This window comes from Mobula hypostoma, chromosome 23 (assembly GCF_963921235.1).
Source record: "Mobula hypostoma chromosome 23, sMobHyp1.1, whole genome shotgun sequence".
NCBI classification, from domain to species: domain Eukaryota; kingdom Metazoa; phylum Chordata; class Chondrichthyes; order Myliobatiformes; family Myliobatidae; genus Mobula; species Mobula hypostoma.
Window position 1 is genome coordinate 8,516,033 of NC_086119.1, and position 22,541 is coordinate 8,538,573.

General features: G+C 47.1%; 2 protein-coding genes across 5 annotated transcripts in view; one reads left to right on the forward strand and one right to left on the reverse strand.

Annotated features, from left to right (window-relative positions):
* The window catches only part of ppm1e (protein phosphatase, Mg2+/Mn2+ dependent, 1E), a 171,173-nt gene extending 149,512 nt beyond the window's left edge, over positions 1-21,661 (forward strand). For all 3 annotated transcript variants that reach the window (XM_063031594.1, XM_063031596.1, XM_063031595.1), the window contains exons 4-7: positions 5,514-5,702; positions 7,589-7,732; positions 14,043-14,136; positions 18,282-21,661. In XM_063031594.1, the coding sequence (XP_062887664.1) occupies positions 5,514-5,702; positions 7,589-7,732; positions 14,043-14,136; positions 18,282-19,267 (1,413 nt within the window). In that variant the 3' untranslated portion in view covers positions 19,268-21,661. The remainder of the gene's footprint in view (positions 1-5,513; positions 5,703-7,588; positions 7,733-14,042; positions 14,137-18,281) is intronic.
* trim37 (tripartite motif containing 37) overlaps positions 1-22,541 on the reverse strand; it is a 158,598-nt gene that overhangs the window by 34,214 nt on the left and 101,843 nt on the right. The gene's annotated exons all lie outside the window — the stretch shown is intronic.

Sequence of the window (22,541 nt, forward strand, 5' to 3'; positions counted from 1 at the left end):
AGGAGGCATTAACAATGATCTTTCAAGAATCGATAGATTCTGACATTGTACTGGATGACTGGAAAATTGCAAATGTTAGTCCGCTATTTAAGAAGAGTGAGGGGCAGCAGAAAGGAAACTATAGACCTGCTAGCCTGACGTCAGTTGTTGGAATTGATTGTTAGGGATGAAATTACGGAGTACCTGGAGGCACATGACAAGATAGGCCAAAACCAGCATGGTTTCCTGAAAGGAAAATGCTGCCTGACTAACCTACTGCAATTTTTTAAGGAAATTACAAGCAGGGTAGACAAAGGAGATGCAGCAGATGTGGTGTACTTGGATTTTCAGAAGGCATTTGACAAGGTGCCGCACATGAGGCTGCTTAGCAAGATAAGAGCCCATGGAATTACAGGGAAGTTACTAGCATGGGTGGAATATTGGCTGATCAGCAGAAAACAGAGAGTGGGAATAAAGGGATCCTATTCTGGCTGGCTGCCGGTTACCAGTGGAGTTCCACAGGGGTCGGTGTTGGGACTGCTGCTTTTTAGGATGTATGTCAATGATCTGGACTTTGGGATTAATGGATTTGTGGCTGGCTGAATTTGCTGATGCTACAAAGATAGGTGGAGGAGCACGTAGTGTTGAGGAAACAGAGAGCCTGCAGAGAGACTTAGGTAGTTCAGGGGAATGGGCAAAGAAATGGCAAATGAAATACAATGTTGGAAGGTGTATGGTCATACACTTTGGTGGAAGAAATAAATGGACAGACTATTGTTTAGATGGAGAGAAAATTCAAAACGCAGAGATGCAAAGGGACTTGGGAGTCCTTGTGCAGGATACCTTCAGGTTGAGTCAGTGAAATACAATGTTGGAAGGTGTATGGTCATACACTTTGGTGGAAGAAATAAATGGACAGACTATTGTTTAGATGGAGAGAAAATTCAAAACGCAGAGATGCAAAGGGACTTGGGAGTCCTTGTGCAGGATACCTTCAGGTTGAGTCGGTGGTGAAGAAGGTGAATGCAATGTTGGCATTCATTTCTAGAGGTATAGAATATAACAGCAGGGATGTGATGATGAGGCTCTATAAGGCACTTGTGAGACCACACTTGGAGTATTGTGTGCAGTTTTGGGTTCCTTATTTTAGCAAGGATACACTGACATTGGAAAGGGCTCAGAGAAGATTCACGAGAATGATTCCAGGAATGAAAGGGTTACCATATGAGGTATGTCTGGCAGCTCTTGGGCTGTATCCCCTGGAGTTCAGGAGAATGAGGGAGGATCTCATAGAAACATTCCAAATGTTAAAAGGCCTGAACAGATTAGATATGGTAAAGTTTTTTTTCCCATGGTAGGGGAGTCTAGGGACAAGAGGGCAGGACTTCAGGATTGAAGAACGTCCATTTAGAACTGAGATGCGGAGAAATTACTTTAGTCAGAGGGTGGTAAATCTGTGGAATTTGTTGCCAGGAGCGGCCATGGGGGCCAAGTCATTGGGTGCATTTAAGGCAGAGATAGACAGGTTCTTGATTAGCCAGGGCATGAAAGGGTATAGGGAGAAGGCAGGGGAGTGGGGATGACTGGAAGAATTGGATCAGTCCATGATCCAATGGTGGAGTAGACTCAATGGGCCGAATGGCCTACTTCTGCTCTTATATCTTATGGTCATATGGTCTTAGGGTCTGATAGAGTTATGGCATGGTGCTTGAAATTTCTTAAATTCCCTTTTATCTGTTCTTTGAAATCTTCAGTGGCTTATTTCCATCCAAGGTGGTATAGATGAAGATCACTTAGCCCCGGATTCTTTTTCTTCCTTCTAGGCATATTTTAATGTTAGGCTTTTTTATTCTTTTTTTTAACTGCTCCTCCCTCACACTTCTGGTGAACCAAGGCTGAATTCTGAGGCCTTGCACCAATGACACCACCATGCATCTTTTCTCCCTACGTCCTGTGGGACATTGGATGAGTGGGGGTTCAAGATTCAAGTTTATTTATCATGAGTCCATTGAAACAGACCATGAAGTGTGCTGTTTGCATTAACAGGGTGTGCTGGGAGCAGCCCGCGAGCGTCACCATGCATTCCTGCGCCAAGATAGGTTGCCCACAATGCTTGGCAGAACAATGCAGAACACACAGCAACAACAGCAAAACAACCCCCATTCTTCCCTCCTTCCCACATAATGCATGGTCCTCTAATCTCAAGAAAGTCGGGCTTCTTTGGACTCTAGCCTCCAGCGGACTCAGACACGTGGACAGACATTGGACCTCTGACTACCCCCAGCTGACTCGGACATTGGACCTCAGACTACCCCCAGCTGACTCGGACATGCAGACAGACACTGTCCCACCCAACAGCTGGAAGCTGGAATCACTGGCCACTAGCCCATGGGTAGGAATGGAAGTGCCTTGTCCCTGTGGACTGGTCCACCTCTACCTGATGTACAGCTTAGTGGAGTCATTAGTCCTCTCCATCTCCCTCACTTGATACAATTTAAAATACATCTGAAAAGCCTGTCTCAGTTCAAGGTACGAGGAAACCCAAAAAGAGAGCTTTATCTTTACCCTGTACAGAGACGCAATGTTGAAAAGACTGAATTGACACTCTTGTGATTTAGGGAGATCTGCTTTTCACCAGTTCGAGATGTTCCAAAGTATTTGAGAGCAATCAAGAAGTCATTACTGTGATGTGGGAAATGCAAAGGTCAATATGTACACAGAAAGATCCCAGGAAATCAATTGATAACCGTATCACCTAGTTGCACGATTTCAGAGAGTGCTGTTGTATAGGACACAAGGGAACTCTTCTCTGAATTGTTTCAGGAGATCCGTAAGATCAAGGAGGACAAACAGATCATTGCTTGAGCCTCTCGTGTGAAAGGTTGCATCGCTGACAACGTAAAACTCCCGCAATCTGACAATGTAACACTCCCGCAGTCTGACAATGTAACACTCCCGCAACCTGACAATGTAACACTCCCGCAGTCTGGCTCTGGGGGGTAGATAAAAGGTTGGGAGCATATAGAACTTCACTCACCTTAACTGGGAGTGTAGAGAACTTCACTCATATTAACTGAGAGTGTGGAGAACTTCACTCACATTAACTGAGAGTGTGGAGAACTTCACTCATATTAACTGAGAAGATGGGAACTTCACTCACATTAACTGGGAAGATGGGAACTTCACTCACATTAACTGGGAAGATGGGAACTTCACTTACATTGACTGGGAAGATGGGAACTTCGCTCACATTAACTGGGAGTGTGGAGAATTTCACTCACATTAACTCTTAATGGATTCCAGAACCTATCGACTCACTTTAAAGGACTCTATAACTCACAGAGATGTAGGAAAGTACAGCACAGAAACAGGCCCTACGGTCTATCTCGTCCATGCTGAAACCATTTAAGCTGCCTACTCCCATCGACCTGCACTAGGACCATAGCCCTCCATACACCTAACAACTATGTACCTATCCAAACTTCCCTTAAACGTTGAAATTGAGCTCACACACGCCATTTGTGCCGGAAGCTCTTTCCATACTCTCACGACCCTCTGAGTGAAGAAGTCTCCCCTGATGTTCTCCTTAAACTTCTCACCTTTCACCCTTAACCCATGACCCCTGGTTGTAGTCCCACCCAACCTTAGTGGAAAAAGCCTGCTTGCATTTACCCTATCAATACCCCTCTTAATTTTCTCAGTATTTACTTATTTATTATTTGCACAGTCTGTCTTCTTCTGCACGTTGGTTGTCTTTGTGTGTAGCTTTTCATTGATTCCATTGTAATTCTTTGCGCTACTGTGAATGCCTACAAGAAAATCAATCTCAAGGTGGACAAAGTACATATATGTACTTTGATAATAAATTTACTTTGAATTTTGAGCTTTTAAACTTAGGTTTTAATGCTTAAGCGCCCAACTGATCTTCAGTTGACACTCAAAAGTTCAAAGTAAATTTATTATTGGAGTACATACACCTCCCTGGGATTAATTTTCTTGTGGGCATTCACGGTAAGTACAGAGAAAATGCGCAGATCCATCAAGATGGGCTGCTGTTTGTTTTCAGAATCCACTTCAGAACAGAGAGTGCACTGAGCAGAGGTAATGAATTCAAGTGATGCTTACAATGATGTGACAACAGCAGCTGTCATAGACAATTACTTCATCAAACAGTCTGCTATTCTCTGTGACTGGGTGGTTACTAATGGTTGAGTGTGTGTGTGTGGGGGGAGGCAAAGGTGAAAGCAAAGGACAAAAGGCAAGGGGGAGATCCGGAAGGACGGTGGAAAGCAGAAAAATTAAGGCTTGGGGGAAAGGCAGGGAAACGGGAGGAGGGAGATTGGACAAGGGTGCAGAAGGGTTATGTGAGAGGAGGCGAGGCTGCAGGTCAGTGAGAGAACAAGTAAGGGGGAAGTCAGAAAATTACGTCTGGCTGGAATGGAAGGTTGAAAAGGCAGAAGAGGTGTACGAGTAACATGAGAAGAAGGGAGAAGAGTGGTGGGGGGTGATGAGAGTGGGGCGACAGATACGGTGAATGAGGGAGGGAGAGTGTGGATTATTGGAAGCAGGAATAGGAGAGGGGATGTAATTAGTGAGCGGCAGTTTTGTGGGTGAAGTTAATGAGAGAGGTCGGAGGAGAATGGCCAGACTGGTTCAAGCTGACAGGAAGGTGACAGTAACTCAGATAACCTCACGTTACAACACTGGTGTGCAGAAGAGCATCTCTGAATGCACAACACGTCAAACCTTGAAGAGGATGTGCGACAGCAACAGAAGACCATGAACATATCTCAGTGGCCACTTTATGACACACCTCCTGTACCTAATAAAGTGGCCACTGGGAGTATGTTCGTGGTCTTCTGTTACTGTCACCCATCCACTTCAAGTTTCGAAGTGTTGTCCATTCAAAGACACTCTTCTGCACACCAGTGTTGTAATGCGTGATTATTTGAATTGCTATCACCTTCCTGTCAGCTTGAACCAGTCTGGCCATTCTCCTCCGACCTCTGTCATCAACAAGCTGTCTTCGCCCACAGAACCGCCACTCACTGGAAGTATTTTGTTTCTTGCACTGTCCTGTGTAAACTCTAGAGACTGTTGTTGTGCGTAAAAATCCCAGGAGGTCAGCAGTTTCTGAGATACTCAAACCACCTCGTCTGACACCAATGGTCAAAGTCACTTTGATCACATTTCTTTCCTCATTCTGATGCTTGGTCTGAACAACAACGGAACCTCTTGACCATGTCGACGTGCTTTTATATATTGATCCGCTGCCACATGATTGCTGATTAGATATTTGCATTAATGAGCAGGTGCAGGTGTACCTAATAAAGTGGCCACTGAGTGTGTTTGCACAGATGATGTGTCTCTGATGTCCATTAGCTGATAGCTTGTGGGACACATGCTGTTCAATGTGTCACCTCGTTTACAAGGAGGCTTCAATTCAGAAAGATATATTTGGCTACAAATTGCTTTGGAAGCTTGACACATTGCCTTTGTTTGATTCCCGGTTCTGTATCTGTTACTCTGCACAGGACCAGGAGGAACAGTCCTTTTTTGCCGTGTTTGACGGGCACGGAGGGGTAGACGCTGCAATTTATGCCTCCATCCACCTTCACGTGAACCTGGCTCGACAGGAGAGCTTCCAGCATAACCCCGCTGAAGCCTTGTGTCATGCCTTTCGCCTGACAGACGAGCGATTCGTGCAGAAGGCTGCCAGAGAGGTTTGTGACCAACATCTGGAGAAACCTTAGCCTCACTATCAGCTGTTTTATGGGGGGGCTTATCTCCAAAATCTGAAGAAACCTGACCTTCAGTATCAGCTACTTAACCGGGGGGGGGGTGGGGGGGGAGGGCTATCTTAACACTTGGAGATATCATACTCTTAGTAGCAGCCATTTGACGGGGGTGGGGGTTGTCTTTCTCAACATCTGGAGAAACCTTACCCTCACTATCTGCAATTTGACAGGGGGGGTGATCTCTCTCAACACTTGGAGCTACCATACTCTTAGTATCAGCCATTTTACAGGGGGAGGGGTGTCTTTCTCAACATCTGGAGAAACCTTAGACTGAGTATAAGGAGGGAGGACCTAGACAGCCCCCTTGTGTAGAGAAATATGCCCTCTTCTTCTTCTGAATCCATAAGACATAGAGGCCCATAGAGTCTGCTCTGCCATTCAATCATGGCTGATTTATTATCCCTCTCAATCCCATTCTCCTGCCTTCACCCCGTAACCTTTGACACCCTGACTAATCAAGAAACTATCAACCTCTGCTGTGCCCTCTGGCCCTAGACTGCTCTCTTCCGGGGGAGTCTCAGACCAGAGAGCACAGCCCCAGAATTGAGGGACATCCATTTAGAACAGGGGTGAGGAGAAATTTGTTTGGCCAGAGGGTGGTGAATCTGTGGGGTTTCTTGCCACAGACTGCTGTGCAGGCCAAGTCACTGAGTGCGTTTAAGATGGAGGCTGACAGGTTCTTCAAAGGTTAAAGAGGGAAGGCAGGAGAACGAGGTTGAGAATCAGTGAAAAACTGCACACAAGATGGACAAATAACCAATGTGCAAAGGACAACAAACTGCAAACACAAAAGAGGGAAAAAAGCCAGAGTAATGACAGTAAATAAATATTGAGAGCATAAGATGAAGAGTCCTTCAAAGCGAGTCCATAGGTTGTGGGAACAGTTTAGTGTTGAGGTGAGTGAAGTTCTCCCCTCTGGTTCGAGAGCCTGATGGTTGAGAGGGTAATAACTAGTGGAAATCCAAAGCAACACCCTCAAAATGCTGGAGGAACTCAGCAGGTCAGGCAGCATCTATGGAAATGAATAAACAGTTGATGTTTCCAGTCAAGACCCTTCTTCAGGGGTAATAGCTGTGCTTGTGCCTGGATGGTGGGGGTCTTTCATGATGGATGCTGCTTTCCTGTGACAGCATTCCTTGTAGATGTGCTCACTCTGTGTGTGTGTGTGCATGTGTGTGTGTGTGTGTGTGTGTGTGTGTGTGTGTGTATGTGCGTCTGTGTGTGTGTGAGTGTGTGTGTCTGTTTGTGTGTGTGTATGTGTGTGTGTGTGTGTGTGCATCTGTGTGTGTGTGTGTGTGTCCATGTGTGTGTGTGTGTGTGTGTGTGTCTGTATGTGATTGTGTGTGTGTGTGTGTGTGTATGTGCGTCTGTGTGTGTGTGAGTGTGTGTGTCTGTGTTTGTGTGTGTGTATGTGTGTGTGTGTGTGTGCATCTGTGTGTGTGTGTGTGTCCATGTGTGTGTGTGTGTGTGTGTGTCTGTATGTGAGTGTGTGTGTGTGTGTGTGTGTATGTGTGTGTGTGTATGTGTGTGTGTGTCCATGTGTGTGTGTGTGTGTGTGTGTGTGTGTGTGTGTGTGTGTTGTGTGTGTGTCTGTATGTGAGTGTGAGTGTGTGTGTGTGTGTGTGTGTGTGTGTATGCATGTGTGCGTCTCTGTGCGTGTGTGTGTGTTGCTCAGGGTAAACCTGGAGGAACACTCCCGTTTCTGGGTTTAGGAAGCTCACGAGCAATAGGAATGGGTGTATAAGACGCTTGTAACCTTGATGCTAACCTATAGCTGTTTCATTCTGACTCCCCCCCCCCACTCCCCCCAGAACCTGCGCTGCGGCTCCACCGGGGTGGTGACCTTCATGCGGGGGAACATGCTGCACGTGGCCTGGCTCGGGGACTCACAGGTTATGCTGGTCCGAAGAGGTCAGGTCGTCGAACTCATGAAACCGCACAAACCTGACAGAGAGGTAACGGGGGCACAAAGACACTGTGTTGGATTCCTTTCATTAACACATCCCTTCGGGGCTGGCGGGGTGGTCAGACAGAAATCACACTTGCCTCAGACTCAGAATGTGTTAAGGGACTGGTGCTACAGCTCATAAGACCAGAAGATATAGGAGTAGCAGTGGGCCATTCGGCCCATCGAGTCTGTTCTGCCATTAAATCATGGGCTGATCCAATTCTTCCAGTCATCCCCACTCCCCTGCTTTCTCCCCATACCCTTTGATGCCCTGGCTAATCAAGAACCTGTCTATCTCTGCCTTAAATACACCCAATGACTTGGCCTCCACAGCCGCTCGTGGCAACAAATTCCACAGATTTACCACTCTCTGACTGAAGTAATTTCTCCACATCTCTGTTCTAAATGGACGTCCTTCAATCCTGAGGTCGTGCCCTCTCGTCCTAGACTCCCCTACCATGGGGAAAAAACTTCGCCATATCTAATCTGTTCAGGCCTTTTAACATTCGGAATGTTTCTATGAGATTCCCCTTCATTCTCCTGAACTCCAGGGCATACAGCCCAAGAGCTGTCAGACATTCCTCATATGGTAACCCTTTCATTCCTGGAATCATTCTCATGAATCTTCTCTGAATCCTCTCCAAGTCAGCATATCCTTTCTAAAATAAGGAGCCCAAAACTGCACACAATACTCCAAGTGTGGTCTCACGGGTGCCTTATAGAGCCTCAACATCACATCCCTGCTCTTATATTCTGTACCTCTAGAAACGAATGCCAACGTTGCATTCACCTTCTTCACAACCAACTCAACCTGAAGGTTAACCTTTAGGGTATCCTGCCCAAGGACTCCCAAGTCCCTTTGCATCTCTGCATTTTGAATTCTCTCCCCATCTAAATAATAGTCTGCCTGTTTATTTCTTCCACCAAAGTGCATGACCATACACCTTCCAACATTGTATTTCATTTGCCACTTTCCCCTAAATGATCCAAGTCTCTGTGCAGGCTCTGTGTTTCCTCAATACTACCCGCTCCTCCACCTATCTTTGTATCATCGGCAAATTTAGCCACAAATCCATTACTCCCTTAGTTCAAATTGATGACCTTTGGCACATACAGGAGACTGAGGATGTGAAAGGTAGGAGCTACAGGGGGCTGGCACCTGGGTGACCGACAGGAGAGAGAAAGGAAATCAGCATGCATTGCAGACTACCCCTGTGGCCATTCCCCGCAATAATAAGTACAACATTTTGGGTACTGTTGGTGGGGGATCTACAGCGACTGGGTCTCTCGCACTCAGTCTGGTGCTGTGACTCAGAAGGAAGGGGAGGAGAAGTGGACCACAGTGGTGATAGGGGATTCCATCATCAGAAGAGAAGACATGAGATTCTGTGGATGGGATAGACACATCTGGATGATATGTTGCCTCCCAGATACCAGGATCAGGGATGTCTTGGAACCAGGATCAGGGATGTCTTGGATTCACAGCATTCTAAAGGGGAAGGGTGAATACCAGAACTCTTGATACATATTGACATAGGTAGAAGAAAGGAAGAGGTCCTGAAGAGAGAATTTAGGGAGCTAGGTAGAAAGCTGAAAAGTAAGACCTCCAGGGTAGTAATCTCTGGATTGCTACCTGTGCCATGTGCCAGTGAGTGCGGGAACAGGATGATTTGTCAGATGAATGCATGGCTGAGGAACTGGTGCAGGGGATAAGGTTTCAGATATGGATCATTGGGATGTCTTCTGGGGAAGGTATGGGTACAAAAGGGACGGGTTACACCTGAACCCGAGGGGAATTCAATATACTTGCAGGCAGGTTTGCTAGAGCTGTTTGAGAGGGTTTCAGCTAGTTTGGCAGTGGAATAGGAACCCAAGTGATAGAACTGAGGATGGGGCAATTGGTATACAGGCAGAGGCAGTGTGTAGTGAGACTGTCAGGAGGACAGTCAGATGATAGGTCAATATTGTAGTCAGTTGGAGGAATTGCAATGTAATGGGACAAAATCCAAAGGGTTGACAAGTACGGGACTGAAGGTGTTATACTTGAATGCATGCAGTGTACGAATAAGGTAGATGATCTTGTAGTGTAATTAGAGATTGGGGGCATTACTGAGTCATGGCTGAAAGAAGATTATAGTTGGGAGCTTAACATGCAAGGATACACATTGTGTCGAAGGGACAGGTGAGTTACAGTAGGTGGAGTGAGTGATCTGACTCTGTTGGTACAAAATCAAATCAAATCCTTAGAAAGAGGTGACATAAGATCGGAAGATACAGAACCATTGTGGGTAGAGTCACAGAACTGGAAGGGTAAAAAATACCTTGATGGGAGTTATATACAGGCTTCTCTGAACAGGAGCCAGGATGAGGGCTACAAATTACAATGGGAGATAGGAAATGCACGTCAAAAGGGAAATGTTACAATAGTTATGGGGGATTTTAATATGCAGGTAGATTGGGAAAAACAGATTGGTGCTGATTTTGGATCCCAGGAGAGAGAATTTGTAAAATGCCTACGAAATAGCTTTTCATAGCAGCTTATGGTTAAGCCCACTAGGTGATGAACTATTCTGGACTGGGTGTTGTGTAATGAACTGGATTTGGTTAAGGAGTTTAAGGTAAAGGAACCCTTAGGAGACAATGATCATAATATGATAGAATTCGCCCTGCAATTTGAGAGGGAGAAGCTAAAGTCAAATGTATCAGTATTACCCTGGAGTAATGGGAATTACAGAGGCATGAGAGAAGAGCTGGCCGAAGTTGATTGAAAGGGGATACTAGCAGGAATGATGGCAGAGCGGCAGAGATTTTTTTAGATGACATTCAGAAGGCACAGGATACGTACACCCCAAAGAAGAAGCATTCTAAAGGCAGGATGATATAACAGTGGCTGACAAGGGAAGTCAAAGCCAACATAAAAGCCAAAGGGATGGTATCTAATAGAGCAAAATTAGTGGGAAGTTAAGAGGACTGGGAAGCTTTTAAAAAACAACAGAAGGCAACTAAAAAAGCCATAAGGAGCGAAAAGATTAAATACGAAGGTAAGCTAGCCAGTAATGTCAAGGAGGATACCAAAAGTGTTTTTAGATATTTAAAGAGTAAAACAGGTGAGAGTAGATATTGGACACTGGAAAATGACAGTGGAGAGGTAGTAATGGGGGACAAGGAAATGGCGGGTGAACTGAATGAGTATTTTGCACTGGTCTTCACTGTGGAAGACACTAGCAGTATGCTGGAAGTTCAAGAATATTGGGGGGTAGAAGTGAGTACAATTGCGTGGAGGGAGAAGGAGCTTGGAAAGCTGAAAGGTCTGAAGGTAGATAAGTCATTTGGATCAGATGGACTACACCAGGATTCTGAAAGCTGTAGCTGAAGAGATTGTGGAGACATTAGCAATGATCTTTCAGGAATCATTAGATTCTGGCATGGTTCCGGAGGTCTGGTAAATTGCATACGTCACTCCATTCTTTAAGAAGGAAGGGAGGCAAATAACAAGAAATTTTAGGCCAGTTAGCCTGACTTCAGTGGTTGGAAAGATGTTTGAGTCAATTGTTAAGGATGAGATACTGGAGTACTTGGAGGCACATGATAAAATAGGCCAAAGCCAGAATGGTTTTCTTAAGGGAAAAGCTTGCCCAACAAACCTGTTGGAATTATTTTAGGAAATAACAAGCAGGAAAGACAAAGAAGAATGGGTGGATGTTGTGTTCTTGAATTTTCAGAAGGCCCTTGACAAGATGCCGCACGTGAGGCTGCTTAGCAAGATGATAAAGAGCCTATGGTGTTACAGGAAAGATACAAGCGTGAATAGAGCATTGGCTGACCGGCTGGAAGCAAAGTGTAGGAGTAAAGGGAGTCTTTTATGATTGGCTGCCGGTGGCTAGAGATGTTCCACAGAGGTCGGTGTGGGCACCGCTTCTTTTTGCAGGGTCAATGATGGAATTGATGGCTTTGTGGCCAGTTTTGCAGATGGTACAAAGATAGGTGGAAGAGTGGGTAGTTTTGCATAAGAACTAAAACAGATTTAGGAGAATGTGCAAAGAAGTGGCAGATGGTCATGCACTTTGTGTAGTGATGTGGATGGTCATGCACTTTGGTAGAAGAAATAAAAGCATATATTATTTTCTAAACGGGGAGAAAATTCAAAAATCCGAGGTGCAGAAGGACTTGGAAGTCCTCGGGCAGGATTCCCTAAAGGTTAATTTGCAGGTTGAGGAGGGCAAGTGCATGTTAGCATTCATTTCAGGAGAACTGGAATATAAATACAAGGATGTAATGCTGAGGTACTTGTGACTTGGAGTATTACGAGCAGTTTTGGGCCCCTTATCTAAGAAAGGATGTACTGACATTGGAGAGGGGTCAGAGGAGCATTACAAAAACGATTCCAGGAATGAAGAGCTTATCATATCAGGAGCATTTGATGGCTCTGGGCCTTTACTCGCTGGAACTTAGAAGAATGAGAGGGGATTTCATTGAAGCCTATCGATTATTGAAAGGTCTCAATAGAGTGGATGTGGAGAGGGTGTTTCCTATAGTGGAGGAGTCTAAGACTAGAGGGCACAACCTCAGAATAAAGGAACACCTATTTAGAACGGAGTTGAGAAGGAATTTCTTTAGCCAGAGAGTGATGAATCTGTGGAATTCGTTGCCACAGGCGGCAGTGGAGACCAAGTATATTTAAGGTGAGGAGGGTTGCTAGATTCTTGATAAGTCAGGGCATGAAAGTTTATGGGGAGAAGGCAGGAGAATGGAGTTGAGAGGGAAATGGATGAGCAATGATCAAATGACAGAGCAGACTCGATGGGCTGAACGGCCTGTTTCTGCTCCTGTCTTATGGTCTAATTGTTTTGCTCTTGTCCAGGCCAGAGGAAATGCCATCGAGCCTGGCATTGGCCAGCAGTGCCACACTGTTTGAGTGGTGGTGCAGATGGAGTCTCCACTGTTGGACGTGTAGTGCAGAGGCAGTGCTACCCAGTTGGAGAGACAGTACAAGGGAGTGCTGGGCTGCCTGAAGGCCTGTACATATGGAGTGTTACGCTGCACCCTTAAAGGGATAGAACCAAGAGAGTGCTGTACTTTCAGCAGGTCTGAACCCTTGCTTAGGGTATTACAACAGCACTGTAGCGTAGCACTCACAACACGCTGGAGGAACTCAGCAGGTCGGGCAGCATCCATGGAAACGATCAGTCAACATTTTGGGCCATAACCCTTCGTCAGGACTGAAGAGGGAAGGGGCAGAGGCCCTATAAATAAGGTGGGGGGAGGGTGGGAAGGAGAAGGCTGAAAGGTTGCGGCCTCCTCTACATCGGTGAGACCCGACACAGATTGGGGGACCGCTTCATCAAGCACCTGCGCTCTGTCCACCACAACAGACAGGATCTCCCGGTTGTCACCCACTTCAACTCTGCTTCCCATTCCCATTCGGATATGTCCATACATGGCCTCCTCTACTGCCATGATGAGGCTAAACTCAGGTTGGAGGAGCAACACCTCATATACCGTCTGGGTAGTCTCCAGCCCCTTGGTATGAATATTGAATTCTCCAACTTCTGGTAATTCCCTCTCCCTCCCTTCCCTTATCCCTATTTCACTCTGCCCCCTCCCCCAGCTGCCTATCACTTCCCTCATGTTTCCGCCTCCTTCTACTACCCATTGTGTTTTCCCCTATTCCTTCTTCACCTTTCCTGCCTATTCCCTCCCTGCTTCCCCTCCCCCACCCCTTTATCTTTCCCCTTCCTGGTTTTTCACCTGGAACCTACCAGCCTTCTCCTTCCCACCCACCCCCCACCTTCTTTATAGGGCCTCTGCCCCTTCCCCCTACAGTCCTGACGAAGAGTTCCAGCCTGAAACGTTAACTGATCGTTTCCACGGATGCTGCCCGACCTGCTGAGTTCCTCCAGCGTGTGTTGTGAGTGTTGCTTTGACCCCAGCACCTGCAGAGTGTTTTGAGAGTACTGTAGCGTAGCAGTTAGCTATTTCAGTGCCAGTGATCTGGGTTCGATCCCCACCACTGTCTGTAAGGTGTTCTCCCCGTGACCGCCTGGGTTTCCTCCGGGTGCTTTGCTTTCCACCCACATTCCAACGATGTACGTGTTAGTAGGTTCAATGGTCACGTGGGTGTCATTGGGCCCATTGGGCCGGAAGGGCCTGTTAACGTGCTATATCTCTAAATTTAAAACATACAAAACCTCTCTAGTTAAAGTCTATTGACCTGAAAATCCATTGGAATTTGTTACCCCACCTTTATCCCCAACTCCAAGGTTTTGTAGTGGTGCAACAGCTTTCCTATTTCTTCTCCCCCCCCTTTGCTCTTTCAGGATGAAAAGCAGAGAATCGAGGCGCTGGGAGGCTGTGTGGTCTGGTTCGGGGCCTGGAGAGTCAATGGAAGTCTTTCTGTCTCCAGAGCAATTGGTGAGGCTTTTAATCTGGAAACCGATTACCTGCTTTTCCTGTTGTCCACCCACAGCTCGCAGTGACACCCACAGAGACACACACAGCCTTCTGCTGCATAGAATGTGCAGCCCGTTTTGTCCATCTCATCCATACTGGGACTGGTGCTCCACGGAATAATCCCCCCACTCCCTTTCACGCACTCCACACACCTCCCCATTCCTTTCCTCCCCAATTGCGTCTACTTGCCTCAGCTACCTCATGTTTCCAGCCCTTTCTGGGTGCAGACATTATTCCTGAATTCCGCAATTTATTATTGATTACCACGTGTAATCAAACCCTTAGATCTGGTCTAAGTAAATTTATTATCAATATGTCACCTTCAGATTCATTTCCTTGCAGGAAAATAAGGAAATGCAATAGAACCAATGGAAAACGGCACAAAGACTGACGGACCGCCAGTGCACAAAAGACGGCAAACTATGCAAATAAAACCCGAGAACGTGAGCTGGAGAGGCCTCGAAACAGAGCCTGTAGGTTGTGGAATCCGTTCAGAGTTAAAGTGAGTGACACACACAAAATGCTGAAGGTACTCAGCACCTGTCCCGATGCAGGGTCTCAGCCCGAAATGTCGACTGTTTATTCCCCTCCGTGGATGCAGCCTGACCTGCTGAGTTCCTCCAGCACTTTGTGTCTGTCACTCTGGATATCCAGCATCCGCAGAATCTCTTGGTGTTTAAGGGCTGAGCTGAGTGAAGTTATCCACACTAGTTCAGGAGCCTGATGGTTGAAGGGTGATAACTGTTCCTGAACCTGAGGCTCCTGTACCTCCTGCCAGATGGTAGCAGCGAGAAGAGAGCATGGCTTGGTTGGATGCTGCTTTCTTGTTACAGCATTCCTTGTAAATGGGCCCAAGATGTTGAGCCGACCTTTTAAACTACTCTAAAATCAATCGAACCCTTCCTTCCCACATATTCTTCCATTTTTCTTTCATTTGTGTGCTAATCTAAAAGCCTCTTCAACATCCCTAACATACCTGCTTCTACCACAACCCCTGGCAACACATTCCAGGCATCTCCCACTCTCTGTGTAGAAAAATCATCCCTGATCTTACCCGGACGCTTTACTTTGAGCACCTTATCATTATGCCCCCTCATATTAGCCGATATTGCCGTGGAGAAAAGTCTCTGACGATTCACTCGACGTATGCATTTTATCAGCTTGTGCACCTCTATCAAGTCACCTCTCCTCCAAAAGTACAGAGAGCTCTGCCTGTGATGGACCGGGTCGTATCGACCACTTTCTGTGGAGAAATAGCAACGTCTTCGCCACATCCACCCAAGCAGACTGCTTCAGGATCATAGGCTGGTGTCGGGTGGTTCCTCATCTTTGTCAGTCATTCCCGATTTTAATCAATATGAGTTTATTTCTCACTCTCAAATTTCTATACGTTCTTTACAGAGACAACAACTACCAGTTACCCTGACTGTGACCGAGTGAGGGTCACTAGATTATTCAGTGAGCTGTTGCTTCTTTATGGCCTGCAGTCTCAGCCTGCTGCCAGCTCCAGGGAACATACTCTCCCCGCTCAATTATCGTACAACGTTTCACAGTTGACGGTTTCAACCCAGAGGTAGATGCAAATCACTGATGTGTAGGTGATGCATCAAAGAAGTGAGTGAACATGAGGTTCAGGAACAGTTTTCACTCAACAACCTCCAGGCTCCTGAACCAGCTTCAATCACCTCAACACTGAACTGATTCCACAACCTACAGACTCACTTTCACGGACTCTTTACAACTCATTCTCAATATTATTTATTTATTCATTCATTGTTATTATTTTTTAAAATATTTGTATGGTTTATCGTGGGCACATGGCCAAGTGGTTAAGGCATTGGACTAGCGACCTGAAGGTCGCGAGTTCGAGCCCCAGCCGAGGGAACGTGTTGTGTCCTTGAGCAAGGCACTTAATCACACATTGCTCTGCGACAACACTGGTGCCAAGTTGTATGGGTCCTAATGCCCTTCCCTTGGAGAACATTGGTGTCATGGAGAGGGGAGACTTGCAGCATGGGCAACTGCAGGTCTTCCATACAACCTTGCCCAGGCCTGCGCCCTCCTGGAGAGTGAAGACTTTCCAGGCGCAGATCCATGGTCTCGCAAGACTAACGGATGCCTTTATTTATGGTTTATCTTCTTTTGCGCATTGATTATTTGTCTGTTTCTGTGTGTCTTTCATTGATCCTGTTGCACTGGTTTTTTCTACTGTGAATGTTCGCAAGAAAACAGATTTCGTGGTGGTATATGGTGACGTTTACAGACTTTGATAATAAATGTACTTTGTACTTTGAATTTAATCTTTGGGCGCCCTTCACTATCACTGAAATATCCTCCCGATTTTGGTAAAAACTGAAGGGCAGATTTCTGGACCAAAGTTCTCAGTGGTGACCCCCTGACAACTCTAGAAGCTTAACAGTGCTTTGTCAACATTGTGTATTGCTACAAAGGTGTTTGCCAGGGCTCAATTTACAGCAGTGTTGCCCTCCTGAGGCTATAGTGTCATGGAAAAGTACAGCACAGAAACAGGCCCTTCAACCCATCTCGTGCATGGCAAACTATTATTTTGCCTAGTCCAATCAACCTTCACCTAGACCAAGGCCCTCCATACCATTGCCATCCATGTACCTCTCCATCTTCTCGTGAATGTTAAAATCCTCGTTGGGGGCGGCACAGAGGCATAGTGGTTAGCGCAACCCTTTACTGTACGGACGACCCAGGTTCAATTCCCGCCCCTGCCTGTACGTTCTCCCCGTGACCGCGTGGGTTTCCTCCCACAGTCCAAAGACATACCGGTTGGTAGTTTAATTGGTCGTTGTAAACGGGCCCGTGACTGGCCTCGGATTAAATCGGGGATTGCTGGGTGGCGCAGCTCGAAGGGCAGGGAGGGCCTACTCCACACTGTCTCTCATTGAATAAAATCCACCACTTGTTCCACCCTCTGAGAGAAGAAGTTGTCCTCTGGTACTAGTCTCACCCAACCTTCGTCCTTCTCATCCCATCCAAGTGAGACTACTCTTTCAGGAACGTCCTTTGACTGGGACATTTTGCAGTAATGAAAGGGGCTGTCTATAATGCCTTAAACATTTCAGCTTTCACCCTTAACCTATGACCTCTAGTATTAGTCTCGCTCAACCTCTGTGGAAAAAGCCTGCTTTCATTTACCCACTCTATGGCCTTCATAATTTGTACACTTCTATCAAATCTCCCCTCATTCTCCTACACTCTAGGAGATAAAGTCCCAACCTATTCAACCTTTCCCTATAACTCAGTTCCTCAAATCCTGGCAACGTCCTTCTAAGTTTCAGCTATCACTCTTAACCCACGACCTCTACTTTTTGTCTCACCCAAGTGAGGCTAGTATTCCACGTCCCATTCCCATTCTGGTATGTCTATCCACGGCCTCCTCTACTGTAAAGATGAAGCCACACTCAGGTTGGAGGAACAACACCTTATATTCCGTCTGGGTAGCCTCCAACCTGATGGCATGAACATCGACTTCTCTAACTTCCGCTAATGCCCCACCTCCCCCTCGTACCCCATCCGTTATTTATTTTTATACACACATTCTTTCACTCTCCTTTTTCTCCCTCTGTCCCTCTGACTATACCCCTTGCCCATCCTCTGGACTTTTTCCTCCCCCCTCCCCCTTTTCCTTCTCCCTGGACCTCCTGTCCCATGATCCTCACGTATCCCTTTTGCCAATCACCTGTCCAGCTCTTGGCTCCATCCCTCCCCCTCCTGACTTCTCCTATCATTTTGGATCTCCCCCTCGCCCTCCAACTTTCAAATCCCTTACTCACTCTTCCTTCAGTTAGTCCTGACGAAGGGTCTCGGCCTGAAACGTCGACTGTACCTCTTCCTAGAGATGCTGCCTGGCCTGCTGCGTTCACCAGCAACTTTGATGTGTGTTGCTAGTCTTTCAGGAATGTTTTTTGACCGGACATCATGAAAGGGGCTCTCTAGAACGCCTGCCGCGGACAAGCACCGCAGTAGCAGTGTGTCGCTGTGCCTGCCAGTCTTGTCACTGAGATCAGCAGAACGTATGTGTAGGTTGTTTCTGTGCTACCTGCTCTGACTAACCCACCTTTGTCCGGTTGTCTCAGGGGACGCAGAGCACAAGCCTTACATCTGCGGGGAAGCAGACAGTGACTCCACCTTGCTGGACGGGACCGAGGACTACCTTATCCTGGCCTGCGACGGCTTCTACGATACCATGGAGCCAGAGGAGGCTGTCAGGGTGGTGGCCGAGCACCTGAAGGAGAACAACGGGGACAGCAGTATGGTGGCCCACAAGCTGGTGGCATCGGCGCGGGACGCTGGCTCCAGCGACAACATCACTGTCATCGTGGTCTTCCTGCGGGACCTGAATGCGCCGCTCGAGGAGGAGGAGGCCAACGGCGACTCCAAGTGGTCGGGCAACTCCTTCGACGGTGCCCAGGGTGACGGCGGGGATGACAAGGAGAACCAGGGTGACTTCCAAGGCCCCAGGGTGCAGCATCCGTTCGGAGGCGGCTCGGAGCTGGCCCAGGAAACCCGTGAGGATTCGCTCACCGACAGAACTAGTCTGGCTCTAGGCCCTCAGCTCCCCCTCATCTGCGCCCAAGGCTCCCAGGCGACGGGAGCCAGTGCCAAGGGTTCTCCTACGCCACAGCGCAGACCCAAGAGGTCCGATCCGCCCAGTGCGGAACTGCCGCTGTCGGCCTTGCGGGAGCTCAGGGACTTTGACGTGGGCGAGGCCTGGCACCAGAAGCCGTCTCCCACGGGCCACGTCGGGAGCCAGAGCCGCAGGGCAGGGAGGCTGGCTCCCCTCTGTCCAGCCACCGAGGAGGCCCCTGCCGCGGCCCACAGGACCTCCTGCACAGTAAGTCAGCACGGACAGCGGACAGCCGCGTCACCGCAGCGCCGCACGCCTCTCCTGGCTCGAAGGCACAGCAGCAACGCCGGTGCTGGGCCAAGCAGTTGGAACCGCAAGGGGGTGACACACAGGCAGAGGAAAGCGGGCAGTATACGTCGCTCGGGGTGGGCTGGCGTCAACTGGCACGGGCCGGTGCCGACCAGTTTACGTGACGTCTGTCTACTCCAGCAGTAACAGCTATGTGTAGTTCCACGGTTAGTAGACTATTCAACACCATGCCCCCTTCTCCCAGCCAGCCCCCGCTTCTCTAGCTTGCCTACAGTTCAAATGAGCAGTCAGCTGTCCTGTCTTCCACTCAAAGAGTAGCCGAGGCCTCGGGCATTCCCGAAAGAGAACGTAACCTGTTTTTGTTGCTAGACAGGCTTCACTACGGCAATTTTTGTGACTAAGGAAACTCCTCAACTGCTTGGAACCCCCTGACTGACACTCACTGGGTGGTGGGGGAGTCAGGATGTGAAGCAGAAAGCGTGTATCTGGGGTTCTCCTGCACCCTCTCCTGGCTCTCTTAAATACAGGCAAGAAGTTCGCTGCCTACTCTTGGGGTGGGAGCCATCCCTGGGCAATGCTGACCATTTATAAAGCCCTCCCCCCTCCCCCCACCTTGGTTAACCTCTGAAGATGGGGGGGGGTGTGGGGGGATCTCTTTGAACTGCTGGTCCAATCCAACAAGCGCGCCACCTCAGAGGCCGGTTGAGAAGCGGCCATATTAGATTTGGGGTGGCCGTTTGCCACGTTTCCTTCCTTCAAGTTAAAAAGTTTTCATGGCAGCCAAAAATCTCATTCAAAGACTTATTTCCCGACCTGATGGCAAATTGTCTGCGGTGAGATTAGAATACGCATTCTTTAGATTATCGGTCTAGTAGACCAGAGTTTCTCAATCTGGGGTCCATGGATATTCTCAATATTATTGGTCTATGGCATAAAAAAGGTTGGGAACTCTGCTATAGACACTCCTCAATTCTTAACATTTTTCTCCCACCCCTAATGAAGCCCTGTCTTGGGCTCAGTTTCATTTTTCTGTGGACTATCTCCAGCTGGTCTGGTGAGTGACTCTCACGTGACAATTCCGCCCCCCCTTTTGCCTCTCCCAGTGTCCCCAGGCCTTCCCAGAATCAGGAAGCCCAATGAGACCCCCATTCAGATACTCCCTCATTGTAAAACTTGGTCACAAAGTGGGAAGAGTACTGGCCTGAGGGACATGAACCAATTGTGGAAGTGGAGGTGGAATGCTGAATTGGGGTGGCAGTAAATATCTTTCAATCTGTATAATTCAAGGACATACAGTAATCAAGACACTTAGCATTCAGTAGTTAAAAGTATTTAGATGTCTCTTGCCGTAGAATTCATTTGAAACTAATCAACTCCATTTTCAGACGAATTATTCTCACATCCATAAAAAGCTTTTCCTAACAGACTCCATAATAGTTACACATCGAATAGCTGAGTAACACACTCATTGAAACATTGAATAGTTGTCCTGTTAGAAACTAGACTACATATCAGATCAGTGCAGTCCAAACACCGGTAGTAGCAATCCTGTCAAACGAGTGCAAGCTGGTTGAAATTTACAGCGTATTTTCTCAACAAACTAAAGGTAATTCAGTAAGATGTATGAAGCGTTAGTAGTTGCTGACCTGAGTATACACCTGTACTAGTACTGTGCTAATCCACTGTTCACTTGCAATGGAACTTGCACAACTTCCTGCAGCGGCCCACCTGTACGTAGTGTGGAGCATGGTCTAACTGTTTCACTTCACCTGTATCAATACTCCAGCCATTCAACTAATTAGTACTGGTCTAACTGTGCATCCATACCGCATTTGTGGTCTGACTGTAGTCCACGACAGTACTGATGCCTACAACAGTCCAATGATATACCTGCACGGGTATCCATGATGGTCTGACACTACTTGTTCGTATTCCTGTGTGGCACCTTTAACAGTCTGACTACGAGAGTGTCTGCAGGTACTGACTGTACACGTGTAGCAGCTCGACTGTACTGCTCTGACTGCATGTGTCATTATACGTTATACCTGTGCCAGTTCGGCTGCACACCTACATGTGGGACCGTACTGTACCAGTTTGACCCCCGAACTACTCCAAATGCAATGTTATCTGTTAGTTGTGCAGGGACTGACTACATCTACAGCAGTCTGAGAGTACAGTTCTGTTCTCGTGTACCAGTTCCACACTTTAGAGCAATCTTGTTTTGTAACACGCAGTGTTTAAATGAATTCAGCTGGTGGTAGCAAGTAGTCTTTAACTTTGTTTGATTTTCTGTGCCCTTATTTGCTGCTTGTTCAAGTAACTAAAACTCCCCTCCAACTACTATCAATATTTCTTGTTGTAATTTTTAATGGTATTTCCGGTGACTATAATGTAAAAATTATATATATATATATATATAAAAAAAATAATCCGAACTCAGCAAGAGGTGACTATTGTAATTATCTGTTTTGTCTGTATACATTTTGTGTCCTCTGTAATCTGTGCCGTGTGTTGAAAATGATGGAGCACTTTGTATTATCATAAACGAAGTTAACAAGCCTTTCACGATTAAAGGGATTGGACCAGTTTGACGAGCCCTTCTTTACTTGGCAGGCTGCAGTATTATTGGGGAGGGAGGCTGATATTCTGTCTCCACGCTTTAAATACAAACTTGTCATTTGCCGTGGTCAGTCACACAACTATCCGTCACTCCCTTACTCTTCCTGGGTCAGTAATTGAATGGGTAGAAACTTGGAACTCCCTACCCGCCACTTTTTAGAAATATCTTCACCACAGTTTGAGAAAGTTATGAAAAATCAGCTATCACCTGAAGGGCAATAAACACCTTTTCTCAAGAAAATATTAAAATCAATCTCCAGTATCTCCTTACACAAGGAAATCTGCAGATGCTGGAATTTCAAGTGATACACATAAAAGTTGCTGGTGAACGCAGCAGGCCAGGCAGCATCTCTAGGAAGAGGTACAGTTGACGTTTCGGGCCGAGACCCTTCGTCAGGATTAACTGAAAGAAGAGCGAGTACAAGATTTGAAAGTGGGAGGGGGAGGGGGAGATCCAAAATGATAAGAGAAGACAGGAGGGGGAGGGATGGAGCCAAGAGCTGGACAGGTGATTGGCAAAAGGGATATGAGAGGATCATGGGACAGGAGGCCCAGGGAGAAGGAAAAAGGGGAGGGGGTATCTCCTTGCCAGGCCTCTCCAGCTGATAACACATGGTATGCACTGGAGTTCAGAAGAACGAGGGAGGAGCTCATGAAACCTATCAAATATTGAAAGACCTAGATAGAGTGGATGTCGCGAAGATGTTTCCAGTAATGGGGGAGTCTAGGACCAGAGGACACAGGTCAGAATGGAAAGGTGTCCCTTTAGAACAGAGATGACGAGGAAGTGCAGCCAGAGGGCGGTGAATCTGTGGAATTCATTGTCGCAGAGGCTAAGTGT